General features: G+C 36.5%; 1 protein-coding gene and 1 pseudogene across 1 annotated transcript; one reads left to right on the top strand and one right to left on the bottom strand.

Annotated features, from left to right (window-relative positions):
- Positions 1 to 2,912: 2,912 nt before the first annotated feature.
- On the bottom strand, positions 2,913 to 26,734 carry PPP1R2 (protein phosphatase 1 regulatory inhibitor subunit 2). Its single transcript, XM_042955266.1, has 6 exons — positions 26,323 to 26,734; positions 13,600 to 13,707; positions 11,113 to 11,190; positions 10,362 to 10,456; positions 5,259 to 5,426; positions 2,913 to 3,111 (listed from the first exon to the last, which is right to left on the bottom strand). The coding sequence occupies exons 1-6, from the start codon at positions 26,442 to 26,444 to the stop codon at positions 3,065 to 3,067; spliced, it is 618 nt and encodes a 205-aa protein (XP_042811200.1). The 5' UTR covers positions 26,445 to 26,734; the 3' UTR covers positions 2,913 to 3,064.
- On the top strand, positions 14,146 to 15,245 carry LOC122230359 (annotated as a pseudogene).

Here is a 26,734-nt window from a genome sequence, read left to right as displayed (position 1 = left end):
AATCTCAAACTAAACACTCTAGAAAAATATTACTTCTATAGCACACAATGTGTATCAGTAATCCAAATGAAGTTTATTTGTAAGATGCAATTTCTCAGATAATTTTCTACATCTGAAAAAGCATGGATAAAGAGGATAATATTTAGTTGGTCTGGATTTGATCCTGTCATTAGCATTTATGAGAAACTGAGATTGAATAACTTGGCCAACAGCTTTTTCCTCACTACAAAGTATTAATAAGAACACTTGCTTTGTGTGGTTGTTTTTAAGGATTAGATATTGAAGACCTAGCACAATGCTGGGCAAGAACAAACAATATGTTCTCAAGAAATGGTAGCTCTTGTTACCATTTCCATTACAAAACAACTGATTTGCTACAATATAGTCCAAGATCCCCTCCTGGTATCCAGAATACTTGACCAACAGAATAGTCCTAAAATAGCCGGGTAGCAAGAAAATAAAATCCACAGGCAGAAAATGGTCACACTACTATAGTTTATTACGATGTTTACTATACTAACTTAAAAGAGGAAAAATGTAAATGAAATGAATGTCTAAGGGAAAATCGCACTTTCCTTCCATATTCAATTTATTCTTATTTTAACAATCTTTCATACCATTATATGTCTCAGATTTTAAAGAGCATCACTGCTGAATGTCAGACTGAAAACTGAATAAAAAAGATGATACCCAAAGAGTTAAGCAGAAATGATACGGACTACAAAGTTGAAAATAAAATCTACCTTGGCTAGAACTAAATACTGACAGATAACTTTCTCCATGGAAAATCTAACTTGAACTTATATATTCATTTTTTACATAGTCCAATATCCAGTCAATGAGGAACTCATAACATGATGAAAACAGTTTTACTCAGTTACATTCAACTACCTAAAATCCTAATGAGCATGCCAATTTCCATGTCTTACTCCTCTGAGATAATTAGCTACTTCCTGAAAACAGAAATGAGAGTTTGCCTGTGATTTACATTTTGAGACAGTCTGTAGAAAAGAGTAAGGCAAATCGGTCGTTAAAAGTCTTACCTTTTCCTCACCATATAACAGTTATTTCCATAAATAAAGAGCATGTGGATACTTTCTAAGAACTCAAAATGAGAAAACCAAGAAGTCTTTGTACATGAACATATGTACACACATATGTATATAAGCTTAAATCCCCCAAAGCGGATATAAACTGGTAAGAATACCTCAACTTTCTAAATTCAGAAAGCAAAGATAAAAACTATCTTGTTTATAAATCAGTGGTATTATGAGCTAATAAGTTTGTTAGAATACTACACAGCTTAGAGGCACTCTGATTGGGGGTGCCTGGGTGGCTCAGTCAGTTAAGGATCCAAGTCTTAACTTTGGCTCAGGTCACGATCTCGCAGCCATGAGATCGAGCCTCACGTTGGGCTCCACGCTGAGCATGGAGCCTGCTTAAGATTCTCTCTTTCTCTGTCTCTATCCCTCTGCCCCTTTCCCCTGCTTATGCTCTCTCTCTCTAAAATTAAAAAAAAAAAAAAAGCCTCTGATTGGATCCCATTTAAAAAAAACAAAATAATAAGCACATTCTTCTAACAGCAAAGAATTCTCCCACTTTTTATTTATTCTGGCATATTGGTATTTCCATAAACTTGCAAGTGGAAGATAAGCTGTTCAATAAAAGCCATTTCATATATACAATATACAGAAACTATTTTAAAAGTCTGTTCATATAATGAATTCTTTTGGTACTGACAAAAAATTAAGATACAAATAATTGACTAGAAATGAAACTACCACTAAACTAAGATACACAGGAACTGCACTTCAGCTCAGGAAAAAAATCCAGATCTTACTGTGTTATAAGAATAAAGTACATTTGTCATAGTATACATTATCATACTCCCTTTAAAGCAGGGACTATTTAAAAATTTTAAATTAAAAACTGTTCAGGATTACTTCTGTCTGTACATTCAGCAATTATCATCATATCACTGGTTACACACAATTCTCTCATCATGCAAAAAACCTGTTAGTCGTTTTCTAAGGTCTAATCAAGTCAAACAATAAACTAATTATAGCAATTTAATTAGCAAGCTGTAAATCATAGAGGTGTAGAAATTCCGCAGTTCAACTGTATTTCCTGTCTATAGTATAGTGCTATTCAATTTTCTCCATGTATTAGAGCTAATAGGCATTGATACTCAAAATAAAAATTTCATTGTAGCAGCAAATGATAGAATATGTGAGAGAAGGAGGAGTTCCTAATTTCATGCCAGTCTTTATGACCTTTTATTAAGGTAAAGGACTGTGTATGTATATGTGGAAAGGAGTAAGAAACAAAAGCAGGAGGTCAAAATAGGCATATAAAGGGAATGTTGAGACCATATTAGAATTACATTTATTTAAAAAACTGATCTGAAAGTCTGCCCATCAAGTGTACAAAAAACAGAGCAGATGTTAGTGCAAGTTTAACCTGATAATTTATTTGTGAAAAAAGCTAGTTTTGATGAGAAAAAATTCAATCCTGTCCTTGTAAACATAAAGAAACTCAAGGGTAATTTTAAAGATAGTAGGCCAGAAAATGCAACAATTACTCTTATAATCCTTTTCAATTAAACAGACAAATCAAGTTGAAGACACATGTTAAAATACTTCTTAGACTCAGTATTTTACCAGCCTATATAATTGGTTGCTCCAACTGGATTTGAGTTAAAAAAAAAACTTTTTATAAGAGCTATCACATCTAGAAGTGAATAAATTAGAACCCCCCCAAGAGATATTATTTAACCTCTAAAGCATAAAAAGCTATATAATATCTTATACAAATTAACCAGTGTTCTTATAAAACCTCAGTTTTGGACTGATGACATTATGCTGTATTTGTGGTGAAGTACTAGGCACAAGAATATATGTATCAAGTAGGCATTTCATTCTAATTAGTCTCTATTTAATTCTTGGCAATATATAATAATTGGTATGCATTTTGGTACTTAAGTCATGAATTGTTGAGAACAAGAAGCAGTGTATTATAGTAACAAGGTTTATATCTGACAATTACAGTGTTGAACAAGTCTTTTCTATGAACTCTGTGATTTGTTTTGCAGTTGGTCACTTGCAGTAGATCCTGCAAAGAAAAAAGAAAAAAAGTCAATATAATTTGTTGTGTACTGCCAACCTTAACTACCTGAGCTAAAGTTCCCTTCCACTGTCATGGATGATAAACAAATATAAAAACCTAAAAAACAAGTTATATTTGATGTAGCCTAATCAGTCTGACATAAAATCATGTGTGTATTTCCTAAATATTCTAAAAAAAATTTTTAATGTTCATTTATTTTTGACAGAGAAAGAGACAGAGCATGAGTGGGGGAGGGGCAGAGAAAAAGGGAGACACAGAATCTGAAGCAGGCTCCAAGCTCTGAGCTGTCAGCACAGAGCCCGATGCAGGGCTCAAACTCACAGACTAAGAGATCACGACCTAAGCCGAAGTCAGACGCTCAACCGACTGAACCACCCAGGCTCCCCAGGACCTGGAGATTTTAAAAGCCAATTAAGATTTTTTTTTTAAAGTCTCAAAAAGAGTAGAGGACAAATAAGGAATTTACTTCCCTATGCCTTATTACAGTCTTTTCTATCCTTGTGGACTTTATAATGCTAAGTAAGATAAATTCCTGTGTAAGGAGTACTTCATCCCTACTGAAGAAAAATCAGGCACTGAGCTAACACAAATTTTAATCATCTATTGTATTTAAATGAAAAAAATGTGTTTACATTACTAAAGGTGTGAAATCTAAGTCTTAAAAGCAATGACAGACAAAAGGCCAGAGTTATTTGTCAAAAGCCATGACTTAAAAAAAAAATCCTGTTAATATTTGCACAGTGGTACTGGTGCAAATTTCCAGCAAATGAGGGGTATTCCTAGTGCTTTGCCATTGTCACTAAGAATTGATATTGAAAGTCTGAGCAGAAATTGATGAAAAGTTATAACCAAAAAAATGTTCACTTTGAATACATAAAAATACATCACTGAGATATATAGGTAAGTGGGGAAGACTGATTAGGGTATGTCCCTACTAAAAATGGATAATAGGGGTGCCTGGGTGGCTCAGTCGGTTAAGCATCCGACTTCAGCTCAGGTCACGATCTCACGGTCCGTGAGTTTGAGCCCCGCATCAGGCTCTGGGCTGACGGCTCAGAGCCTGGAGCCTGCTTCCGATTCTGTGTCCTCCCTCTCTCTCTGCCCCTCCCCCGTTCATGCTGTCTCTCTCTGTCTCAAAAATAAATAAACGTTAAAAAAAAAAAAATTAAAAAAAAAATGGACAATAAATTTTAAGAGGAAGAGAGAGACATGTAACAGTAATTACTTAAAATGTAGTTTGTTCAGTTACATATAAACTAAAAAAAAAAAATATGGTGAATAAAATGGAAATGAAATGCTATATGAAACAAAATGAAAGGCTAAAGCATAATATAGAATAAACAAAAATATTACAATTAGGACATGAAATGAGACACAATCATCAGGTCCTACACCACAGATTCATATTTCATATATGCTCACCAAAACACTAATAATTATTTACTTTCCAGAGATTTAACTATGAGGCACAACAAATAAAGTAAATCTCCCGTTTTCAAGTACAAAGAGAAGGTAAATGGGCACAAAATCTGTATTAGCGGTATAGAAGATTCACCTACATTAAATACCAGAATAACAGTTTATTAAAAATAAATAAAATCTATTCACTATGATGGATCAAGAGCTGGTAGGTTGCAAGGGCTAACTGTCTGAGACTTAAAAACAAATAGAAAAATCAGCCAGATATTTTATCAATCCAACAGTCAAAAGAATCAACACTGGAAAGATCTGACATTCTTTGTACTTGAAAGGATGTTAAATAAGTCTTCCATATTAAAAACAGGTTTCTTTTAAAAAGTTTAAACCTTAGATTGGTATGGCAGATAAAATACAATCTGAAACATCAAAAAGAAAACACAGCTTAATGTAAAGATAAACATCACTGCTTAAACCAAGTAAACAAACAAAAAACCCCAGCCATATACTTAATGCTTGGTCTTAAATCAACTCTGGGCACAAAAACTTTATTTTGAAATTAGCCATAGGGCTTGAAATTTTAGGAAGTTTGGCATAAGTGAATTTCAAAAAATTTTTCCGAGGCTCTTCAAACTTATGTGTAAAGCAAAACAAAGTATATTATTTAGGCACAAAGAATCATGAGAGTATCAGTGATGATTTCAGAAACATCTAACCTTGATTTGATTGTTCCACGTTCATGCATTCTTCAGCTGCTGTCTCTGACATTTCTTCATCTTCCTCATCATCATGCAGGTCTTTTGAAATTAATTGTCTAGCTAATTTAATATTCAGTCCTTCATTGTAGTGAAGCTTTCTTTTCATTTCAAATTGTCGCTTTTTTTCTACAAGATACAAAAAGTAGGCTTAGAAAGTCTTTAGCTCAAGGACTGGGAAACTACAGCCTGCATCTGTCTGGTCAATAAACTATTATTGGAACACAATCATGCTAATTTGTCTTTGTAATGCTTAAGACTGCTTTTGAACTCAATGGCAGAATGGCAGGGTTGAGTAGGTACAATAGCAACTATATAGCCCACAAAACTATTAAACTATTTACTACCTGGCCCTATCTCTTTTAGATGGTTCAAGTATATCTTAAAGGTAGAATAGGAATAAAAGCCCTTAATAGTTACATTTGTGAAGAAAACTTAAAGATGCAAGAAAAATCTCAAGAGTAGAATGAGAAAAAGAGCAAGGTATATAATACCATACATATGTCAGGTACAAAGCCTGCACGCATGTGTATGCATACGCACAGAAAATATAACTCAACAAGTAACAGTGGTTACAATTCTGGGTCAAAGAACTATGGGGTAATTTTAGTCTTCCATTTTTATAATTACAAATTCCTTTTATCCACTAAGAAACTGCCGTGACTTAAAACACTGCTAGCTAAACACATAACCTCATTCCCAGAGTAATTTTAAGAAAAGGCTATTATAAGGCACAGTGAAGTGACCCTAGACTATTCTTTCATTTATGGTCTTCAGCATAGATATACAAAGTTAGTGGCAAATAAATATAACTGATATTTTGTAAATAGCATTTAAACATTAACTGTTTACGAAGAAATAGTTCTGAGATTTTAAAACTTCTTAGACCAGTGAATAAAAAAGGGGGGGGGGTGACATAAAATTGCCAACTGTTTATTCTGTCAAACAAGAGCATTAAAATTCATTTGCAATAGTTTTGTTACAGTATTCATTAAACCATTTCAATGCCAAAAAAGCGTAGAGAAAGCTCAGAATAAGACTACTCAAAGTACTTTCTCAATCTCCTCTAATTCCCTCTAAGTTTTCACCATCATCTGCACTTACAGATGCCTTACACTTATTTATGTTTCAAAAGTAGGCATTTATAGTTCTTGTTAGTATTGATCAATCACTTTTCAGCCTCTATTTGGGTTGGAAGAAGGCAAGTTCTGAGACTAACAGCCATCTCAGTATTCCATAAACATTTGTTTCAAACTACCAAGATCTTGCCAGGCATCTTTCTTCTTCTGTATTTAAAAATTACTTTTGTCACTGGGTGTTGTATGGAAACCAATTTGACAGTAAATTTCATATATTAAAAAATAAAAAAAAAATAAAAAATAAAAAAAAATAAAAAAAATTACTTTTGTGATTTGATTTATTGTTTGAGAATATGATATGGTAGAAGGAAGTAAAATTTAAAAAAGAGGCCAATAAAAAGACCAAATCCTCATGACTAAATTTTTAGTGACGCCTTTCAAGTATTCAGATGATGTAAAAACCAATGATAAAAAAGCACACACAAAAATGGTTTTACAAACTTACAGTGACAAAGTAAGTCATGGAGATGTAAAATACAGCATAAGGAATACAGTCAGTAATACCATAATAACATTGTATACAGTGACAGATTGTGACTATATTTATCATGATGAGCACTGAGTAGTGTATAGAGTTGCTGAATCAGTATGCTGTGTGTCTGAAGCTAATTTAACATCAATTATACCTCAATAACAAATTCTTAAAAATGGTTCTGATTGCCTCCAATACCAGATATATTTACTAAAAAGGTAATATTTATCATTACAAAGCAACATACGTTTATGGCAGAAACTTAAAAAAAAAACAATTTCCTCACTCAAATTACCATTAACTTTAGAGCATTTTCTAAAAATATGTTTTTTCTAAAAATAACTCATATATTTTTATATATGCTGTTTTTTCACTTACTCTATAGTTAGGATTACCATATGTCCCTGTTTGCCCAGGCAAGTTTAGTTTATGTGCACCATCTGATGAAATATAGTATGACCCTTTCTTTCATTCTAAAATGATCCCGAGTTTAGACAATAAGGTATATGAAGATATAGTAAAATTCTGCCACATACGTAGCAGATTTATATAAGTTTTAAATGGTTGTAAAGTACTGAGTTACCATTTCATCTTCTATTCTTGGGTGAAAGACTTCTGATTCCCCTCCTTTGTATTTTCAGTGTTTTTATAGTGTAATACACATACATTTTTGTGTTTTGGTTCTATGATTTTCTCAATATGAACTAGTGTTTTTTTGCAAATCATGCATCAGGACTCTTTAGTGAGTCACAACCAGCATTTTTTAGAAAATGAAAACAGAATAAACCGGATTGCACTACATATACTAAAGGTGAGTACTGTTTCTTTTTGTAATTTATGCATACATGTATACTGAGTATGACTTTGTAAAAAATGTTTACAAAACATTGGAACAGACTCTGGAAAACTGAATTGCTAGATCAAAGGGTGTCATTTTCTTTTAAAGCTTGGGGCTCATATATTGCTATACTGCCCTCCAGAAAAGCCAAACCATTTTTCATGCCCACCAACAGTGTATCAGTAACTTATTTCTCCACATTCACAGCCAAAGAAAAATTGTCATTCATTCTAATCTTCGTTGATCTGAAAGGAAAGAAAGGTACTAAGATGCTGTTTTAATTTGTAGTTTCTTATTCCAAGGAGTTGATGTTAACGTGTTTGTGAACACTACTGATAGTCTAAGAAAATTATTTATTTTAAATTCTAAGAGATGTTGAATTTGGTTTTGCTTGTTACAGATATATCCTAATTTTACAATATTTAAAATGTATGGCATAAATTTAAAATATGCAATCTATTCATTTCATAGAAAGATGCTAATACTACTGGTCTCAACCTTCTTTGAATATTTATGCCCATTTTATCTACAATCCTTGTATGGTAGAGAAACACATTGCAAAGAGTACAAGGACATTAAGATTTCAACCCTGGCTCTAACAATAATCAACTCTCTATGTGAACTTCACAAGTGAGTCTCTTTTGTATACTTTTTTTTAACTATTCTATAAAATAATATAATGCAGAACATACCAATTATTTAAATTATTAAAAGTTATTATTCACTGAACACTTACAATATGAATCAGCTTTAAATCCTTTATCTTATTTATTTTTTAAATTTTTTTTTCAACGTTTTTTATTTATTTTTGGGACAGAGAGAGACAGAGCATGAACGGGGGAGGGGCAGAGAGAGAGGGAGACACAGAATCGGAAACAGGCTCCAGGCTCCGAGCCATCAGCCCAGAGCCTGACGCGGGGCTCGAACTCACGGACCGCGAGATCGTGACCTGGCTGAAGTCGGATGCTTAATCGACTGCGCCACCCAGGCGCCCCTCCTTTATCTTATTTAATGCTCACATTACCTCTAAATATTTTTATAGATCCCAATTTGAAATGAAGAAACTGAAGTTCAGAGAAATTACAAATTAGACAAGAGATACCTGGAGTACAAATTTAGATTTGACTCCATAGCCTGTATCTTAATTGTTATACTATCAGTTACAAGATAATTTTTTCTAAGGATTTCTACCAATAAACAAAGACTTTCAAATATGTAATTTGTTTAAAGGCAATAAACACCTACATGAGTCAGTAACTCTACCAGCAGGAACTGAACTTTTGAAATTGTAATCAAATTGCTCCCCCTGCTGGCTAATCCATGTAACTACAATTTGAGGAAAAATCCCTTAATGAAAACTGACAGTATAGATTAATAATAAATTCCTTTTCTCAACAGATCATGTTTTCAAGAGAATAATGAGGAAACCAGGTCTAGAAACAACTTCTATTTGAAACTGTTTTCAAGGGTCTTTTGGAGTATATTTTTGAAAAGTAATTAGGAAGTCACTGAGGGTACAAGACCTATAATACAACTTGAGACTGGGCTATCTGTATATGGCTCCTTTGTATAACAATTAGGCTCAGACCATCATAGTTTGTTGAATATGCTATATTCTGAAGATGACAGACAGGAATAACAAATTATATCTTAGGAGCTACACATGACAAAGATCCTGAGGATTAAGTAGCATAATATTCAAAATTTTAGCCGTACAGTTTCAGAACTCTTTTACAGTACAGGTAACACCTGTGGCTTCAAGTACACTACTACTCTTTCTTTTTGTGAGGGTACGTGTGTTTTACTTGCATCGTTTTCCCTATATAGGCTTGGCTTTTCCTTTTAAAAATAGTTAAACTATATAAACAATTTTAATTCTTGAAAAAACTATACATTGACATGGTCAAAAAGTTTAAAAAGTAACAAAGTGAAATATCTTGTCTTCTTACCTCCACAGATAACCAGTGTTATTTGTAAAAACAGAAACCGTGAGTAGGTAGCAATGCCTTAACTATCTACTGTGTGGGCTACAAGAGCCTCTTCCAACCCTGTTGAGAGAGCTCTTTATCTCCTTGTCTATGACATTACTGTTCTTTTCGTTCAATGTTCAATGGGACCTAATAAAGATCTTCACTCTACATCTAACCATCTTGGTTCATTTGGCAAGTTTCACTGCTGTTTTAAAAAAGAAAAAGCACAAGCAATTGGGAAATTAGCTCTCACTGGTATACATTTTAAGATCACCCAAATATTCAAAGACTCTAAAGCACTAATTTACTAAATACTTACTGAGCATCTACTCTATACCAAATAGTAAAAAAAAGTACAAAGAAAATAACACTTACAAAAAGATGGTAATATTTTCCCAAATTCTTGCAATTGGCGGTGGGGGGGGGGGGGGGGGGGGGGGGAGAGTTGTTATCCAATAAACCCACACAAGCAGAATCTGAATTATAAAAATGTTGCTCCCTAATCCCCCCACCATCCACTTCCTCAAAAGGAAAACCACTTGACAACCTTCAAATAATGGATTATTAAATAAATTATTAAATAATGAATTCATTTTAGCAAAAATTATTAGCACACTGCTAAAAGCAGTAAAGGAAATGAACTACCTTGTTCTTCAGGTGAGAGGTCACTATCCTCATCTTCACTGCTTTCTTGTTCATGAACCCGATACTTTGGCTCTGAGCCTTCAGCAGCAGCTAATCTACACAACAATCATTTACAAAGACATCAACACTGTGATATTCTTTTATTGAGTGTCTCATTCAACTTCTCAGTCTCATAAAAACATTTAAAGATCATTAATATGCTAACTATAACCTGATGAGGAAAATAAAATAAAGTGGGAATGAGTATAGAAACCAGTAAGCAACAAGAACAGTGGAGGGTGACAGAAATCAATGAACAGCAAAGGAATAGAGCTTTTTGTTTATGAACCCATTTATTTTTGCCTTTCTTACTTCAATCTTTTTTAAAGTTTATTTATTTTTAAGAAATCTCTAGATGCAGACCCAATATGGGGCTCGAACTCATGACCCCAAGATCGAGTCCCATGCTTTTGACTGAGCCAACCAGATACTCCATCTTACTTAGATCTTTAAAACACAGTATATTTAAAAAAAAAAAAAAAAAAAAAAAAAAAAAAGCATAGGGTATTGACAAAAGGAACCTGTGTACCAGCCTCTAGTACTCTAATCTTTCTGCTACCTGCATACTTTGATTTTAATCTAGAAACAAGTTGCTATGAAAAATCCAGATAAACTTAGCACATGCTTTTTCACACTTGTACAAGTGGAATGCATTTAACTCTGCACAATTAAGCACGAGTAAAAATACTTCATAGTAGTCTTCAGTACTTACTTCTTTGCTAAGATATCTGGGGTCAAGGCTTCAGTGGTTTCTGAATCACTCAAAGCATCTTCATCATCACCTACCATACTAGAATGACAGCACATTATAATTAATACCTGAACTATAATTTTTCAAGCAGAAAAGCAAGGTAGAGAACTGTAATTCTATTGATTTACTTGTATCGACATATTTATAGCTCTGTTGTCATCTTTAAGCCTTAATTTTGTTTCTATTTCATGCAGACATTTAAAAATTCAGCACTAATCAAGAAAATCCTCCAAATGATCTACTGTAGCCATGAAAATAAATATTAACAACTCGAATCATTTGTAAAAAATAAAAATACTCCAATTATTCCATCCAGCAGGAGGAAACAAATATGTAGGAAAACAATAACAAAACCACTGTCTGGTTTCAGAATATGTATTTGTACATCAACCTGAAGATAGAAACAAATGATCTATATAGACATAAGGTTAGGTAAAATACCGTAATTAGATCCTAAAAGACCCAATTCAGAAAGTTAAAAAGCTATTTATATTTAGCTTTCCCAATCTAACTCTAATAAAACATTTTCTCCCCACTTAATTACAAACATGGGCATCTTTAATTCTCAAGTCGCTGAAAGGTGTATAAAAGCAGAAGTCACCTATATATTTTTTTTTTTAATTTTTTTAACGTTTATTTATTTTTGAGACAGAGAGAGACAGAGCATGAATGGGGGAGGGTCAGAGAGAGGGAGACACAGATTCTGAAACAGGCTCCAGGCTCTGAGCTGAGCTGTCAGCACAGAGCCCGATGCGGGGCTCGAACTCACGGACCGCGAGATCACGACCTGAGCCGAAGTCGGCCGCTTAACCGACTGAGCCACCCAGGTGCCCCAGAAGCCACCTATATTTTTAAAAAATGCTGATTTATACCTTTCCTGGTTGAGGAGACAAGTTAAATAAGTGCTATAGTTTAGATAATGCTCTTTTTTCCATGGGAAGTTGAAATAAACTCATTTACATTATTGGATATAATTAAACAGAGGAGGATAAAATAATCTATCAACTTGCAAAATTTCTACAGACAACTCTAGGTTATGCTATAAAATTTACAGACGAATCGTGTGTTTGTGTGTGTATATATACACATACGTACATGTATAGAGAAGCATAACTTTTGTACCCTGTGAAAATTTTTTTTTAAGTTTAGTTATTTGAGAGAGAGAGAGAGAGAGAGAGAGAGAACAGGGGAGGGGTAGAGAGAGAGAATCCCAAACAGGCTACACACCAGCAGCACCGAGTCCAACACGGGGCTCGAATTCATGAGCCGTGAGATCATGACCTGAAATCAAGAGTTGGACACTTAACCAACTGAGCCACCCAGGCACTCCAACAGTGTGAAATTCTTTAGTATAACATGATTAGATCTATTAAAAGCATCTTCTTCTATTAAATAAAACTCTTTTTAAAAAGGGCCATTAAAGAAATTGGTAAAACTGAGCACTAAGTCAGGGTGCCTGGTGGCTCAGCTGGTTAAGCAGCCAACTTCAGCTCAGGTCATGATCTCGCAGTGTGAGTTCAAGCCCCATGTTGGGCTCTGGGCTGACAGCACAGAGCATGGGAGCCTGCTTGGGATTCTTTGTCTCCCTCTGTCTCTGCCCCTCCCCTGCTTGCACTCTGTCTCTGTCTCTCAAAAATAATAAACATTAAAAAAAAAATTTTTTTTTAAAAGAGCACTAAGTCGATAAAAGCAAAGCACACGTGTGTGTGTGTGTGTGTGTGTGTGTGTGTGTGTGTGTAGCCTCAATTACTTAAGGACCAAATAACTTTGACAACTCCCAGAGGAAGGATATAGGTAAGGTAAAGGGGGGGGGAGGGAGCAGTACCTAATAAAATACCATTCAGATTTATTATATTTTAAATATAAACAGTCTAAAAATAATGCCTATGACTGTTTTTTTGAGTCACATACAATTTTAATTCTTTTCGGATAGTTATTTCTAACCAACACAGATAATAAAGGATATCTATTACAATTATTGAAAAGGAAGAAAGCCCTGATTTTTGCTTCTGGTACAATAAAAGCTTTAAGACATGTTTTATATTATATACTTGTAATCAGAAAAACAAGGGCATTAACTTTTCATAAATAATATGTCTATTTCTTCCCTCAAGCTTTATTAGTATTGAGTTTCAGTACCTGTACCTATTTCATTATCTCTTTCTACCTTTGTCACAATCTTCATGTTTATTCTTGTTTTTAGTGTTTTTACTAGGGACCGCTGAGTTACAACAAACATTTACTACTACAATTATGATGTACAAACGGATCCCCCAAATTTTAAAGTTACATATTACTTATACTATTATACAAAAATATTCAGTTAAGTTACTGATTAGTGCTCCAGTAGCAAGTATAAAATCATACAGAAACTTAAATCAGCTGTTATCCAGAAGCTCAAATCGAATGCAAAATGGAAGTAAAAAAGGAATGTCTGGGAAACATTACCTATGGTAAGGAGTGCTAGGTTCATCTATTTTCATTAAACCATAGTCTTTGTCTGCTGGATGGTATGTCGCCAGGATGTTCATTTCATCCCACTTCTGGGATTTTTTACTAAAATTAAAAAGAAAAACAAATTCCCTCAGTGAAGTAAAAGATAAAAAATGTGCACATCTAAAGTTCACAAACATCCAAATCCCACATTTCAACTTCTATTTGACTGCTAGCTTCTATTTTTACAAATACTTTCTTGGAATAGAAAGTGACTTAGGGTAAAAGCCTAAGTAATTACAATAAATGTCAGTAAATATTTTATAGAATACTTAGTGCCCACATATTAAAAACACTATTTAGAATCTTCACCAGGCATTCAAGACACTATTACATTATGACATGCTTAGTCTTATCTGACCTATGGAATTAACAACAGCAAAAAACCTGAAATTTACACACTGCATGATATTAGTTGAGGATTTTTCATCTACTAGTAACCGTTCAATAAAAAACAACAAGATGTTTCCAGGCCCTGAGCTTGGGGTGCCTCTGTTCCTCATGGTGGGACACCTGGTTTCTGCTTTGGCCTTCTTGTCCCTCCAGGCAGTGGAGGCGATAGGCAATGGAGATGATGGGCAGGGAAGGCCAGAGCCCAGCTGGGTTGACCCTCAGACCTGGCTGAGCTTCCAAGGCCCTTCCAGTGGGTCAGGAATGGGACAGGGGGTTTTGGGCCAGGCCCTGAGATGTGGGGGATTCCCCCACGCCCCCATGCTGTACGAATTATGAGGGAAGACGGCATACTGTGGACCTCAGGTTGGAGGTCCTGGCAGCCTGGAGACCTCTCAGCTGGAGGGTGAGTGGGGAGCCAGGGTGGAGAGCAACTCTGAGGGGGCCTTCCCCAATCCCTGCGGTGCCCCACCTGGGGCTGTGAAGCTTGAGCAAAACCCTAAGGAGTCCCAGGACATCAAAGCTCTGCAGACCTGGAACAATTTGCCAAGCTCCTGAAGCAGAAGCGGATCACCCTGGGATATGCTCGGGGCAATGTGGGGCTCACCCTGGAGGTTCTCTTTGGGAAGGTGCTCAGCCAAATGACCATCTGCTGTTTTGAGGCTCTGAAGCTCAGTTTCAAGAACATGTGTAAGCTGTGGCCCCTGCAGAAGTGGGTGGAGAAAGCTGACAACAATAAAAATCCACAGGAGCTATGCAAAGCAGAGACCCTTGGGCAAGCCCAAAAGAGAAAGCAAACAAGTGTCAAGAACTGAATGAGAGGCAACCTGGAGGACATGCTCCAAAACCTACCCTGCAACAGATCAGCCACACTGCCCAGCAGCTCAGGCTTGAGAAGGATGTAGTATGAGTGTGGTTCTGCAATCATTGGCAGAAGGGCAAACAAGCAGTGACTGTTCGCAACAAGAGGATTCTGAGGCTCTGCATCCCCTTTCTCAAGGGCACCAGTATCCTTTCCTCTGGCACCAGGGCTCCATTTTGGTACCCCAGGCAATGGGGGCCCTCACTTCACTACACTGTACTCTTCAGTCCCTCTCCTTAAGAGTGAAGCCTTTCCTTCCATCTGTCACCACTCAGGTCTCTCCCATGCAAAGTGAGGTGCCAGCCCTTCCCAGGAATGGGGGCCAGAGGAAGGGGGAGAGCTAGAGAAACAAAACCTGGGGTTTGTTCAAACCAGGACTTTAGGATTAAGTTCTTCATCCACTAAGAAAGGATTTGGGAACACAAAGGGTGTGGGGGCAGGGAGTTTGGGGGAAACTGGTTGGAGGGAAGGTAAAGTACAAGGATGCTCTTGTTTTTAATCCCCACATCACTCATAACTTTCTTAAATAAAGAAGCCTGGACACACACAAATAAAATAAATAAAAATAAAAAACACCAAAACTTTCCTTGGCCTAATTTTTTCAAAGATTTTCAAAACAATAAAAAGAATTAGAACATAAAACTGCAGAGAATACCTCACTAAATTTAAATACCATTAATAAAGATTTAGGTTGCAAATAAAATTACAGTTCAGTTTTTCTTTAATCTAGAAAAATAAGAGTTTGCTAAGAAATGGTATATTCAGAGCACCTGAGATAAATTTACTTAAGAGAAATACGAACAAGTGTTTTATAAACATTAGTTAACATCCATTCAACAAAATATTTACACATCTTTTAACGTGTTAAATAATTAGATGACTTAATTATAAATTCTTCTGATCTACTCATTAAAAGAGACGTCAAAGACCTCTCTGCCACCCAAAAATATTTTTTTCTTTTTAAAAAAAATTTTTTTTTTAATGTTTATTTATTTTTGAGACAGAGAGAGACAGAGCATGAACGAGGGAGGGTCAGAGAGAGAGGGAGACAGAATCCGAAGCAGGCTCCAGTCTCTGAGCTGTCAGCACAGAGCCCGATGTGGGGCTTGAACTCACGGACTGTGAGATCATGACCTGTGCCAAAGTCGGACGCTTAACCGACTGAGCCACCCAGGCACCCCAAAAATATTTTTTTCATACACAGTTTGTGCCTTGGTTATATACTTGAAAATAAAACTACTGTAAAAAATCAATGTAGATTTTACACAGATTCAAATCTTTTCTGCATTTGTCCACACTGGTGAGGTTTTTGTAGTGAGATATTGGTGAGGTATTTTTAATTTTCCTAAATCCACCAACATCCAGATTGAAATGCTCTTGAAAAATTACATTATTTAAACTTTAACACCGTATTTCCTTCATGCCTTGAGTTACCTCAAAATTTTATGTGCCTACTCATGGCAGGTGAGCCTTTTATGTTCTCTTGCTTTCTCCTCCAAAGCACCCCTGCATCCCTATCTCAGACTAAACACTTTTTTCTTCTTCCTATTATGGTAAAATATGCGTAACATAAAATTCACCATTTTAAACCATTTTTAAATATACAGTCGTTCTGTGGCATTAAGTACATTCACACTGCTGTGAAACCACCACCACCACCCAATCTCCAGAACTTTTTCATCTTCCCAAACTGAAACTCTACCCATTGAACACTAACTCCCCATTCTCCCCTCTCCCAGCCCTAGGCACCCACAATTCCATTTTCTGTCTCTATGAATTTAACTACTCTAGGTACCTCATGTAAGTAGACTCATAAAGTATTTGTTCTTTTGTGACTGGCTTATTTCACTTAATGTCTTCAAGGTTTATCTATGTTGTGGCATGTATCAAAATTTCCTTCCTTTTTAAGGCTGAATATTCCACGACAGACTAAGTACTTTTGACTACAAGTTCCTTACCCTTTGTTTTACCAAGAGGCAAAGGTGGCCCAGACATACTCCACAAGTGACTAAGACTACAATTCTCACTTTCCCCCCAAAAGCAGTCAGAAATTACCTAATGTCTCTTCGCCATGAAACAGGTAAAATCTTAAAAGCCTGTTACAAAGTTAAAAATTAAGACATATGGGTCCATCACTGGAAGCACAGAAACAAGATTTCTTCTTTGAAGAGTGGTTTTTCTCTTTAAAATTCAGGATGGAATGCACCTGAACTTTCAACTAATCAAATTTAAATCTCACTAGTATTAAAACAACAACAACAACAACAACAACAACAACAACAACAAAACTTGATTGAACTAAACTGGAAAAATAGACCCTGCTTTATAATATTGATTTCTTTAGAGGTCTAGTTGCTATCTATCGAGTAATACAGAACTGGTCTTGGGGCAGAAAAACAAAACAAAACACAGTTTAACTGGGAGAAAGATATTTAAGGTTCAGGTCTCAGTTACTCTTCACTAGTTCTAGGACTACAGGCAAGTCCAACAAACACCCTGCTTTGGGCTATATTTATTCTACATGGAAATTATAATAAAATGGAGTTTTAGTAAGTCTTCCTTACAATACAGGGTTGTTGAGATAATCAACTGAAATACTGTCTGTGAAAACAAAATTATATAAGTACCATGAAAACATAAGGAGTGTTTATGATTTAAAAAAAAAAAATTTTAATGTTTATTTCTGAGACAGAGAGACAGAGCATGAGTGGGGGAGGGGCAGAGAGAGAGGGAGACAGAATCCGAAGCAGGCTCCAGGCTCTGAGCTGTCAGCACAGAGCCCGGCCCAGGGCTCGAACTCACAAACCGTGAAATCATGACGTGAGCCAAAGTCAGTCGCTCAACCAACTGAGCCACTCAGGTGCCCCTTATGATTTTAAAATCTAAAGCTTTGGGTTAAAAATCCTGAAATCATATCTCACTTAGCACTATAGAGAATGGGCTGAAAAGGGCATTCTGAAAAGATGTTTAAAGTTGCTTTTGAACTGGATACCGTCCATCTTGCCCTGTAAGACTCAACATTTAAATGATTTTGAAATATTTAAGATCTGCCACAGAATGAATTTTTCTAAAAAAACAACCTGTTCTGTATTTGACTAAGTCTACTGTTTCAGACATTTTGCTAAACATTTCTTATCTATACGTTTCTGTGAATTTAGAAAGCAAATGACTAGGTCCGCTCATGGTCATAGTCTATATAAGGAAACTCGCAGTGAAGAGATACATTTCTAAAGATTTAGGTAACAGACATGATAAAGGAGCTCTGATTAGAAGAGTCACAAAAGAAACAAACATACACAAGCTTTAAGAGAATTAAAGTCTGTGAAGAAAGCAATTCTAATTAATAAACAAAGTGAGACTTATGATACCGTAGCTAATGTTCCCTCCTGAGAAACAAATGTCTCTGAAATGACACCTGGAGTTAAGCGTGAGTCAGAAACAAAAGCACAGGTAAAAGTTTCATAAAACCTGTATTAATAGACAGTCCTATTCTATTAAGACTTCCTATTAAAGATACTGTGAAAGAAAACTAACACATCCATTTATAAAGTTTGAAAGCTGGCAAAACTAAAGTGTGTAAGGATGTATGCTTATATGATTACCACAAAAGTCAGGAGAGTGATTATGTTGGGGGTGGGGGGAGGAAAGAGTGTGACCGGAAAGGGCAGGGGACATTTCTGAAGTAATAGAAACATTTTTTTTTTTCTTAAACAGGATGGTGGTTACAGGGGTTTTTATAATATATAATAATTTTATGACATAAATAATTTATAATTTTATAATTTCTTAAACTTTAAAATTACATTTAACACATCTTTCCGTATATGTATTATGTTACAACAAAATACTTAAATATAAATACATATTAATGACCTTGTTAGGTACTTCCTAACTTCAAAGAAAACAAGTTATTTCCTAAACGATGTTAACAATATTGAATTAAAAATGACAATTTATCATCATTACTTCTTAGGACAGGGGAATGACAGACCTTTGGAGTTTAAGAGGTTCTTCTAATGGGTGGGAAACCAAACACCCTATACATCTATTTTGTGAGATAATATGAGAAAAAGAACTGTAGGATACAAGCAGAAATAATGTTTCCTTGGAGCACCTGGGTGGCTCAGTCAGTTAAGTGCCTGACTTTGGCTAAGGTCAGGATCTCATGGTCTGTGAGTTCCAGCCTGGCATTGGGCTCTGTGCTGACAGCTCAGAGCCTGGATCCTGCTTCAGATTCTGTGTCTCCCTCTCTCTCTGCCCCTCCCCCGCTCATGCTCTCTCTGTCAAAAATAAACATTAAAAAGAAATTTTTTTTTAAAGAAATGTTTCCTTAAAATTAAGGATAATATTTAATAATCACAATACCAGCACCTGAACCCATTAACAATTTTGATTTCTGCATATTCTTTCACTATAGGAAATAATATATATTATATAAAAATATATAAGCTATCAGTATATATATAAAAACACATACACAGCCTACATACACATACAAAACAATAAATACAATATATAAAATAAATATACTGATATGGAAGCTGTTACTATATATATTTTAGCATAATAAGCCAAGTTGAAAATAGCAAATTGAAAAATTGCATTTTCTAGTCTTTAATTTTCTTTTTTTTTTTAAGGTTTTATTTTTTAAGTAATCTCTACACCCAACTTGGGGCTTGAACCTTACAACCAGAGATCAAGAGTCCCGACTCAGCCAGGCTTCCCTCTAGTCTTTTTTTTTTTTTTTAAAGTTTTTTTTAATGTTTATTTATTTTTGAGAGAGAGAGAGACAGAGCATGAACGAGGGAGGGTCAGAGAGAGAGGGAGACACAGAATCCGAAGCAGGCCCCAGGCTCTGAGCTGTCAGCACAGAGCCCAACGTGGGGCTCGAACTCATGGAGCGTGAGATCATGACCTGAGCCGAAGTCAGACGCTTAACCAACTGAGCCACCCAGGCGCCCCTAGTCTTTTTTAACAAATGCACAAGACTCAATAATAAACTGTCCACCTAATGTTAGATATTTATATTAAATCCAAGATTTTCCTATTTAGAATAAAGGAGAAATTACCATATTTGGGCACAATCTATTCAATGATATTTTTAGGATAATTTGCTAGGATAGGTATATCTAAGTTAAAATTTATTAAGGGCTTTATAGTTCTTGATATTGACAACATGGAGTGTCATGTTGTAAAAGTTTTACCTTTTATTTATTTTTTAAATGTTTATTCATTTTTGAGAGAGAGAGAGCACGAGTGGAAGAGCAGCAGAGAGAGACGGAGACAGAATCTGAAGCAGGCTCCAGGCTCTGAGCTGTCAGCACAGGGGTCCCATGCAGGGCCTGAACCCACAAAGTGCAAGATCATGCCCTGAGCCAAAGTCAGACGCTTAACCGACTGAGCCACCCAGGCGTACCCGTCATAAAGTTTTAATAGAGAGAACAATATGTAATGTCCCCAATCATCACCAAACTTTGCCAAGATTGGATATTTGTGCATGTGTTTTCTCCACCTGAGCAGGTATAAATCAGTATTTAAAAGGGTGGCTCAGTCAGTTGAGTGCCCAACTCTTGATTTTGACTCAGGTCATGATCCCAGGGTGGTGGGATTGAGCCCCCTCATCAGGCTCCATGCTCAGTGGAGCCTGCTTAAGATTTTCTCTCTCTGTCCCTCTCCCTCACACATGTGCACTCTCTCTAAAAATTAAAAAAAATAATTAAAAAAAGCTGGTTTCTTTGTTCATTACCTTATAAATATGGGAAAATGCTTGTTATTTTACTTTCCTTTTATTTTTAAAAGTTTATTTGAGAGTGTGCAAGTGCAAGTGGGAAGGGGAAGAGAGAGAGAGAGGGAGAGAGAGAGAGGGAGAGAGGGAGAGAGGGAGAGAGAGAGAGGGAGAGAGGGAGAGAGAGAGAGGGAGAGAGGGAGAGAGAGAGAGAGGGAGAGAGGGAGAGAGGGAGAGGGAGAGAGGGAGAGAATCCCAAGCAGGATCTGTGCTGTCAGCACAACACAGAGCGTGATACTGGGCTCAACCTCACAAATCGTGAGATCACGACCTGAATGGAAATCAAGAGTTGGACATTTAACCGACTGAGTCACGCAGGCACCCCTTACTTTCCTTTTATGAATTATGTTTATATACTTTGCCTTTCTACTGGAAACCTTCTGAGTTTGACTAAGTTCTTTACATACGAGTAACTTCTTCACATCTATATAGATTTACAATGATGAAGAATTATATAAAGCACTCAAATTTAAAGATTTAAACCATGTTGTGTATATATAAACCCAAGAAATATATATATAAGATAATAAGCCACATTACGTATCACTACATTATATATAGCCCAAAATTTTTGTTTGCCATTTACTCTCCACTATAAATAGAACTGAAGTTTTATATATTCAAAGCTTTACTCCACTTCCTCAACGTAATACTAAGAGCAAAAGAAATTCTTAGAATTAATCAGCTCCAAAGAAGATAACAATATCTTGAAAAATCATCAATCTAAATAAGGGCATAAAACAACAGGCTTCAAAGCACACCGGAATTCTTAGGGAGAAGGTAGTGAAGTAGAAGAAACTCTCAGCAGAGGACACTAAATATGGAAATAAGCATCTCTAAAGTTTTGGCAGAATTAACATTAGTTTGGAGTAACAAAATCCAAAAAGCAGGATTTGAGGTTAATTCCAAACTGTTTGTATGACCTGCGGTTCATTCTCTCTACCTAGAAAAAAAGAGGGACACCACCACTTACACTGCAGATCTGCTAGGAGCACGAAAGCACCTGCTGGTTTCATTTTCCTCCTCCCACTTGGGAGATTGGTTTTCCTGCAGCCTAAATCTCGTCCAGAAAATCACCCCTTCTCACTTTCACTTTGATAGCTCATATGATGCCACCTCAAAACCTACTCGTACTTCTTGTTGCTTGTGACTTGCTCATTTGATAAGTTTTAGCCACGCTTAGAGTGGGAAGCAAGATTTTGCTTCAAGGTGTTACACTTCTTAATTGCACATTTCAAGAAGTGGTTCTTTCTTCAAATAAAGATTCAACTTACATAAGTTGACAAAGTACAATACTTTGAAGCTTGACACAATTACTGAACAATTAAAGTAAGAGTTAACAATAAAAGCAATCAGTAATCAAGAAGTCACTTTTGGAAAACTGCTCAGTGAGGCTTTGACTATAGTCCATATCCCTTTACAGGCAGAAAAAGATGAAGTTGAAGCATGCTTATATGAAATTATATTAAAGGCAATTAATTCAAGCACAATGTTTTGAAGCAGAATTTGCCTGTATCACCTGAGAGTACCATAGAATTTGAATGGAACATAGTGACTTCAAAGCATACTGTGTAAAACAACCTACTGAGATGTGGGAAAAATTAGACTTCTATATTTATTTCTACTTGAAGACTAATATTTGAGGGTGAGGTACTGAGTTAAAAACTTTACATTTATTAACTCATTTAACAATTAAACTAGGCATGGATATAATGAATAACTCACTGGAAGTCACAGAGCTAGTAACTAGTAGAATCCAAACCCAGGCAATCTAGCCCCAGATTAATCACTAACCTATAACACCTCTCATAAAATAGGCTTTAGTAACATTTCTAAGTTTTTTCTTAATGTTTACTTATTTTTGAGGGGGGGGGGGGGAGAGAGAGAGAGAAAGAGAGCACGCGTGAAAGTGGCGGAGGGGCAGAGAGCAAGGAAGACACAATCCTAAGCAGGCTCCAGGCTCTGAGCTGTCAGCACAGAGCCTAATGCAGGGCTGGAACTCATGGACCATGAGATCATAACCTGAGCTCAAGTCCAATGCTTAACCAACTGAGCCACCCAGGCGCCCTGTCTTTAGTAACATTTAACTTCATTATTTTCACCAATTCAAAATGCACACGTTTCTCATTTCAACCTCTCTGAAAACATCTTAAAATGGATGGCATCTTATAATTGACAGTATTTTTTTCTTTCTTGGTGGTACATAAAATCATGGTACATCTTAGAATACATGATTTCTTATTTTTGATGAAATGCACATGGCTACTCACCAGATCTGTTATGTTAGACCTTCACAAGTTGTACACTATATTCAAGGTATCCTGATAGAATGGGAATTCCAAAATCATAGGAGATGACAGTGGTGTTCTAATTAGTTGAACAATGTGATAAAATTGAGGTTTATCTATAACTGGTTATGTGGATTTACAGATTCTGTCCAGTTGAACTAACCCTCAAAAAATGGTATCTGACAAGTGGTAACTGAAGAAACCATTCCTTGATGATAACAGTACCGTAACAAGAATAAGAAAATAATAGCACTGAGACATCAAAAAAAGTTTGACAAGAACTGTATAAAAAATATTCCAGGACTATTTGAAATATGGCATTATATGAATCTCACTTTAAGTGTATAATGAGCCTTGAAATATTATCCAATGATAGTAATATATGAGATAAATTATAAACAAACATATTTGAAGCATATTTGATTTTTTTCCTACTAAAAAGATACACAACAAAAAGTTTAGAGACCACTGGGATAAGACAACTCAACTTCTGGCCTTAGGAAAAAAAAAATCCCTTGGTAACATGTCTCTATGTTAAATAAAATGTTAAATAATATCCTCATAACTAATGAAGTCAGGGTGAAGCAGTGGTATGTGCAGAAAAAGGAAAACTACGACTTGATAAAGAAACCAATAAAAGGTATGGTTACTTGCAGATTCTGAATTTGCAAATATGCCTACTTGATAAAATTTGTAACTCCAAAATCAATACCTGAGGCGTTTTCTCCATCTCTCACAGACATGCACAGAACAGGGAAAAATTTGAGTTGCTCCATACACATCTTCCCAGCTGTTAAACAAGGGGATACTTTATCTTCTTTGCTTTAGCACTCATGTTGTAAGTGTGTGTCTCTTTTGCAGTCCATTTAGTACCACGTTTTCTGCTTTTTTGTTGAATGTATTGTTTTAAATGGCTCCCAAGTGTAGTGCTAAAGTGCTGTCTGGTGCTCTAGGCACAAGAAGGAACCTTGCAGGAACCTAACTCTGTATTTCCCCTTGGAGCAATGGTTCAGTACGCACTAATTCAGTGTCTATGGTTATTATACAGAACAGAACTACTAAGAATAACAAGAATTGACTTAGATCCCTGGTCATTTTCACATTAATCTGAGATTCTTTTGCCTTATACTCTGGTCCAACATTTAAAGGTAAACTATTACACTACACTTACTAGTTTCTGAATTTTCAGTGTATTGTAACTAAGATAGCTATCTCTTTTCAGTCCTCTTTACAGGAAAGGGGGAATACTGGTTGTATTTAAATTAAAATCAAAACATTACAAAGAGTGTTCAACTGTTTTTTGTTTTTTATCATTTCTGTTCAAAGAGGCTCTCATAATAATACTGTTTGCATAAGCTATGACATAAACAATGTGGAGTGTATTACCAATAGAATTTTCTTTGCTACATGACTGTAATCATTAACACTGATCATGAAAAAGCCCATCCCCTTTTACTACTTGGAACCAAACATGAACCTCAATGAATTAGAGCTTTGAAGACTTCAGTGCTAACCCTCTCAACTGGACAAGTCAGTCAAAATCATCTACCCTGGAACCTTGTAAAAGGTCCCTTCTAAGTGAATCTGTCCTGCTAGCAGTCTAGGATAGTGGTTTTCAAGGCAGGAAGACCTGGAAGTAAACCCCAGCCAATAACAGAGAGAGGCTAACCCACTGAGTAAGGCCACAGGAAATTATGGCAGATCAAAGTTGAGAATAAGTAGAAGATAAGGAAACAGAGAAAGAGAAAAACAGTAAGTTACTTGGTAGCCAAACAAAAAGAAACTCAAATTAAGCTTGCCAGTGAGAACCACACTCTTGTGGTTGAATACTCTGAAACTGCATAAGAGCTTTCTGCAGTTTGTTTTGGTTTTGTAAACTATCTTGGTCTTCCTGCTATAGCTATGTGCCCATGAGATTTGTTTTCTTAATTTAGTAACCTACAACCAATTCCCCACCAATTCCCACTTGAAGCAGCTTACCCAAAAGACAGGTTTGAAAATTTCCTGTTAGAGAATGTAAGTCAAGCATCCAAAGGCCATGATTCTATGCTGTCATCCTACTTAGTGTTTTCTTTAAGGTAACACAAATTTCCATAAATCTATGTGGTGGGAAATTTGATAGCAGTAGTTCATTTTACAGACCTAAATTGATATTTGAACAGGTTTGCTCTAGTTGCAATATTTTAAATTTTTACAAACATCCTCATTTTACCTTTATGACTTTACAGATTTCAATAACTTCTCTCCAGAATGAGGAGTCTTTATACTTTTAGTTATCTTAGTAACACCGAAGCCCCCTAGCACTTCTAATCCAGTGGTATATTTTACACTCTACTGTACTGTACTACTTATGTTTTCATTGAGCATGGCACCTTGGATATCTTCCTCTGTGCAAATACATCTATCTCATTCTTTTTAAAAGGCTGGTGTATTGTTTCATCATATAAATGTACCATAATTAATATTTCACCAGTCCTTATTAACAGACCTTGGGTTGTTTCCAATTATTTACTATAACAAAATGCTATTGGGCAACATCTCTTTACATGTGTATGTGTGAGTATGAAAGACTAAAACATCACTAGATCATTTTAAGTGGCTACTCTCTGAACTGTTCTGAGTTTAGTTATGCCTTCCAAGAGGAACAAAGACTAGAAAGTACTCCTAATTCTTGCTGCAGATACAAAAACAATTAGCAATAAGTATATTTTCATTAAATATAGACCAAAGACTTGGAAAATTTTTGTTCCCCTTAGTGGAGAGAAAATGACAAACCAGGATCTACCATACCAGACTGAGTAAGACATGATCTTCACCTAAAAAGGAATGACTGTGGAAGCTCAATTAGAAAAATGGGGAAAAGGGTCTCTTTTATGGAGAGGTCTCCTATTGGCTTGAGACCAGATTTTAAAGGGTTCACATAAGAAGAAAAGACTTTTATCATTGAAAAATTTTAGATACCTCAGATACGAAGTTAAGAAATTATAAAAGCTTAACAGGTGAAGCTCTGAAACTTCTATTTGATTCTTTAATGTTCCCAATTTCCCAAAGTTCAAAGATCAGATGTTTGTTTTACAAAATATTACATCTGCGCATATACTTTTAAAAAAGAAAAAAAACAAAAATGATAAACGTCATAGCTCCTGTCTTCTTTAAATCACTCTAGCCGGCACCCTGGCCGGAGGACGGAGACCCGAGCGGTGCCGGGGCCGCATCCCCAGAGCTGCCCCGGTCGCCGGTCAGCGCTCAGGGTCGGGGTCGGGGCCGGTAACGGCGGCGGGGAGGAAGGCGAGGCCGCCCGAGCGGGGAGGAGCTTCCCAGGCCCACCCGCGGCCGTCGCTCCCGGCTCTCACCTCAGCTCTTCGTCGACACTCCGACCGGGCTGTTCGGCCGAGGCCACCACAGAGGAAGTCGTAGAACTCTTGTTCTTCAGGATCCCCTTGATGGGCCGATGCGAGGCCGTCGAGGCCGCCATTGCCCGCCGCTCCGGCGGTCGGCTCAGCGTCGCTGCTTGGCGCCGGGTCCAGGAAGGAAAGGGCTGGGCGCGTGCACAGACTCGCCAGGCAGCCGCGGAGCCCGCCTGGGGCTAAAGCGGCCGCACCTGCTGTCGCGGAGACGACTACCGGAGTCGTTGTGACGACACAACGACCCCGACGCCAGGGCCGACGCCGCGCGGCTGGCGGCCCTTCGCGCGCCCTTCGCCACCGACACCTAACCGCGGCCCGCGGAAAGAAGCCGGCCTACTGCCCCAGCGCGGGAGCGACG

This window comes from Panthera leo, chromosome C2 (genome assembly GCF_018350215.1).
Source record: "Panthera leo isolate Ple1 chromosome C2, P.leo_Ple1_pat1.1, whole genome shotgun sequence".
NCBI lineage: Eukaryota > Metazoa > Chordata > Mammalia > Carnivora > Felidae > Panthera > Panthera leo.
This window is presented reverse-complemented; position numbering and strand designations above follow the sequence as displayed.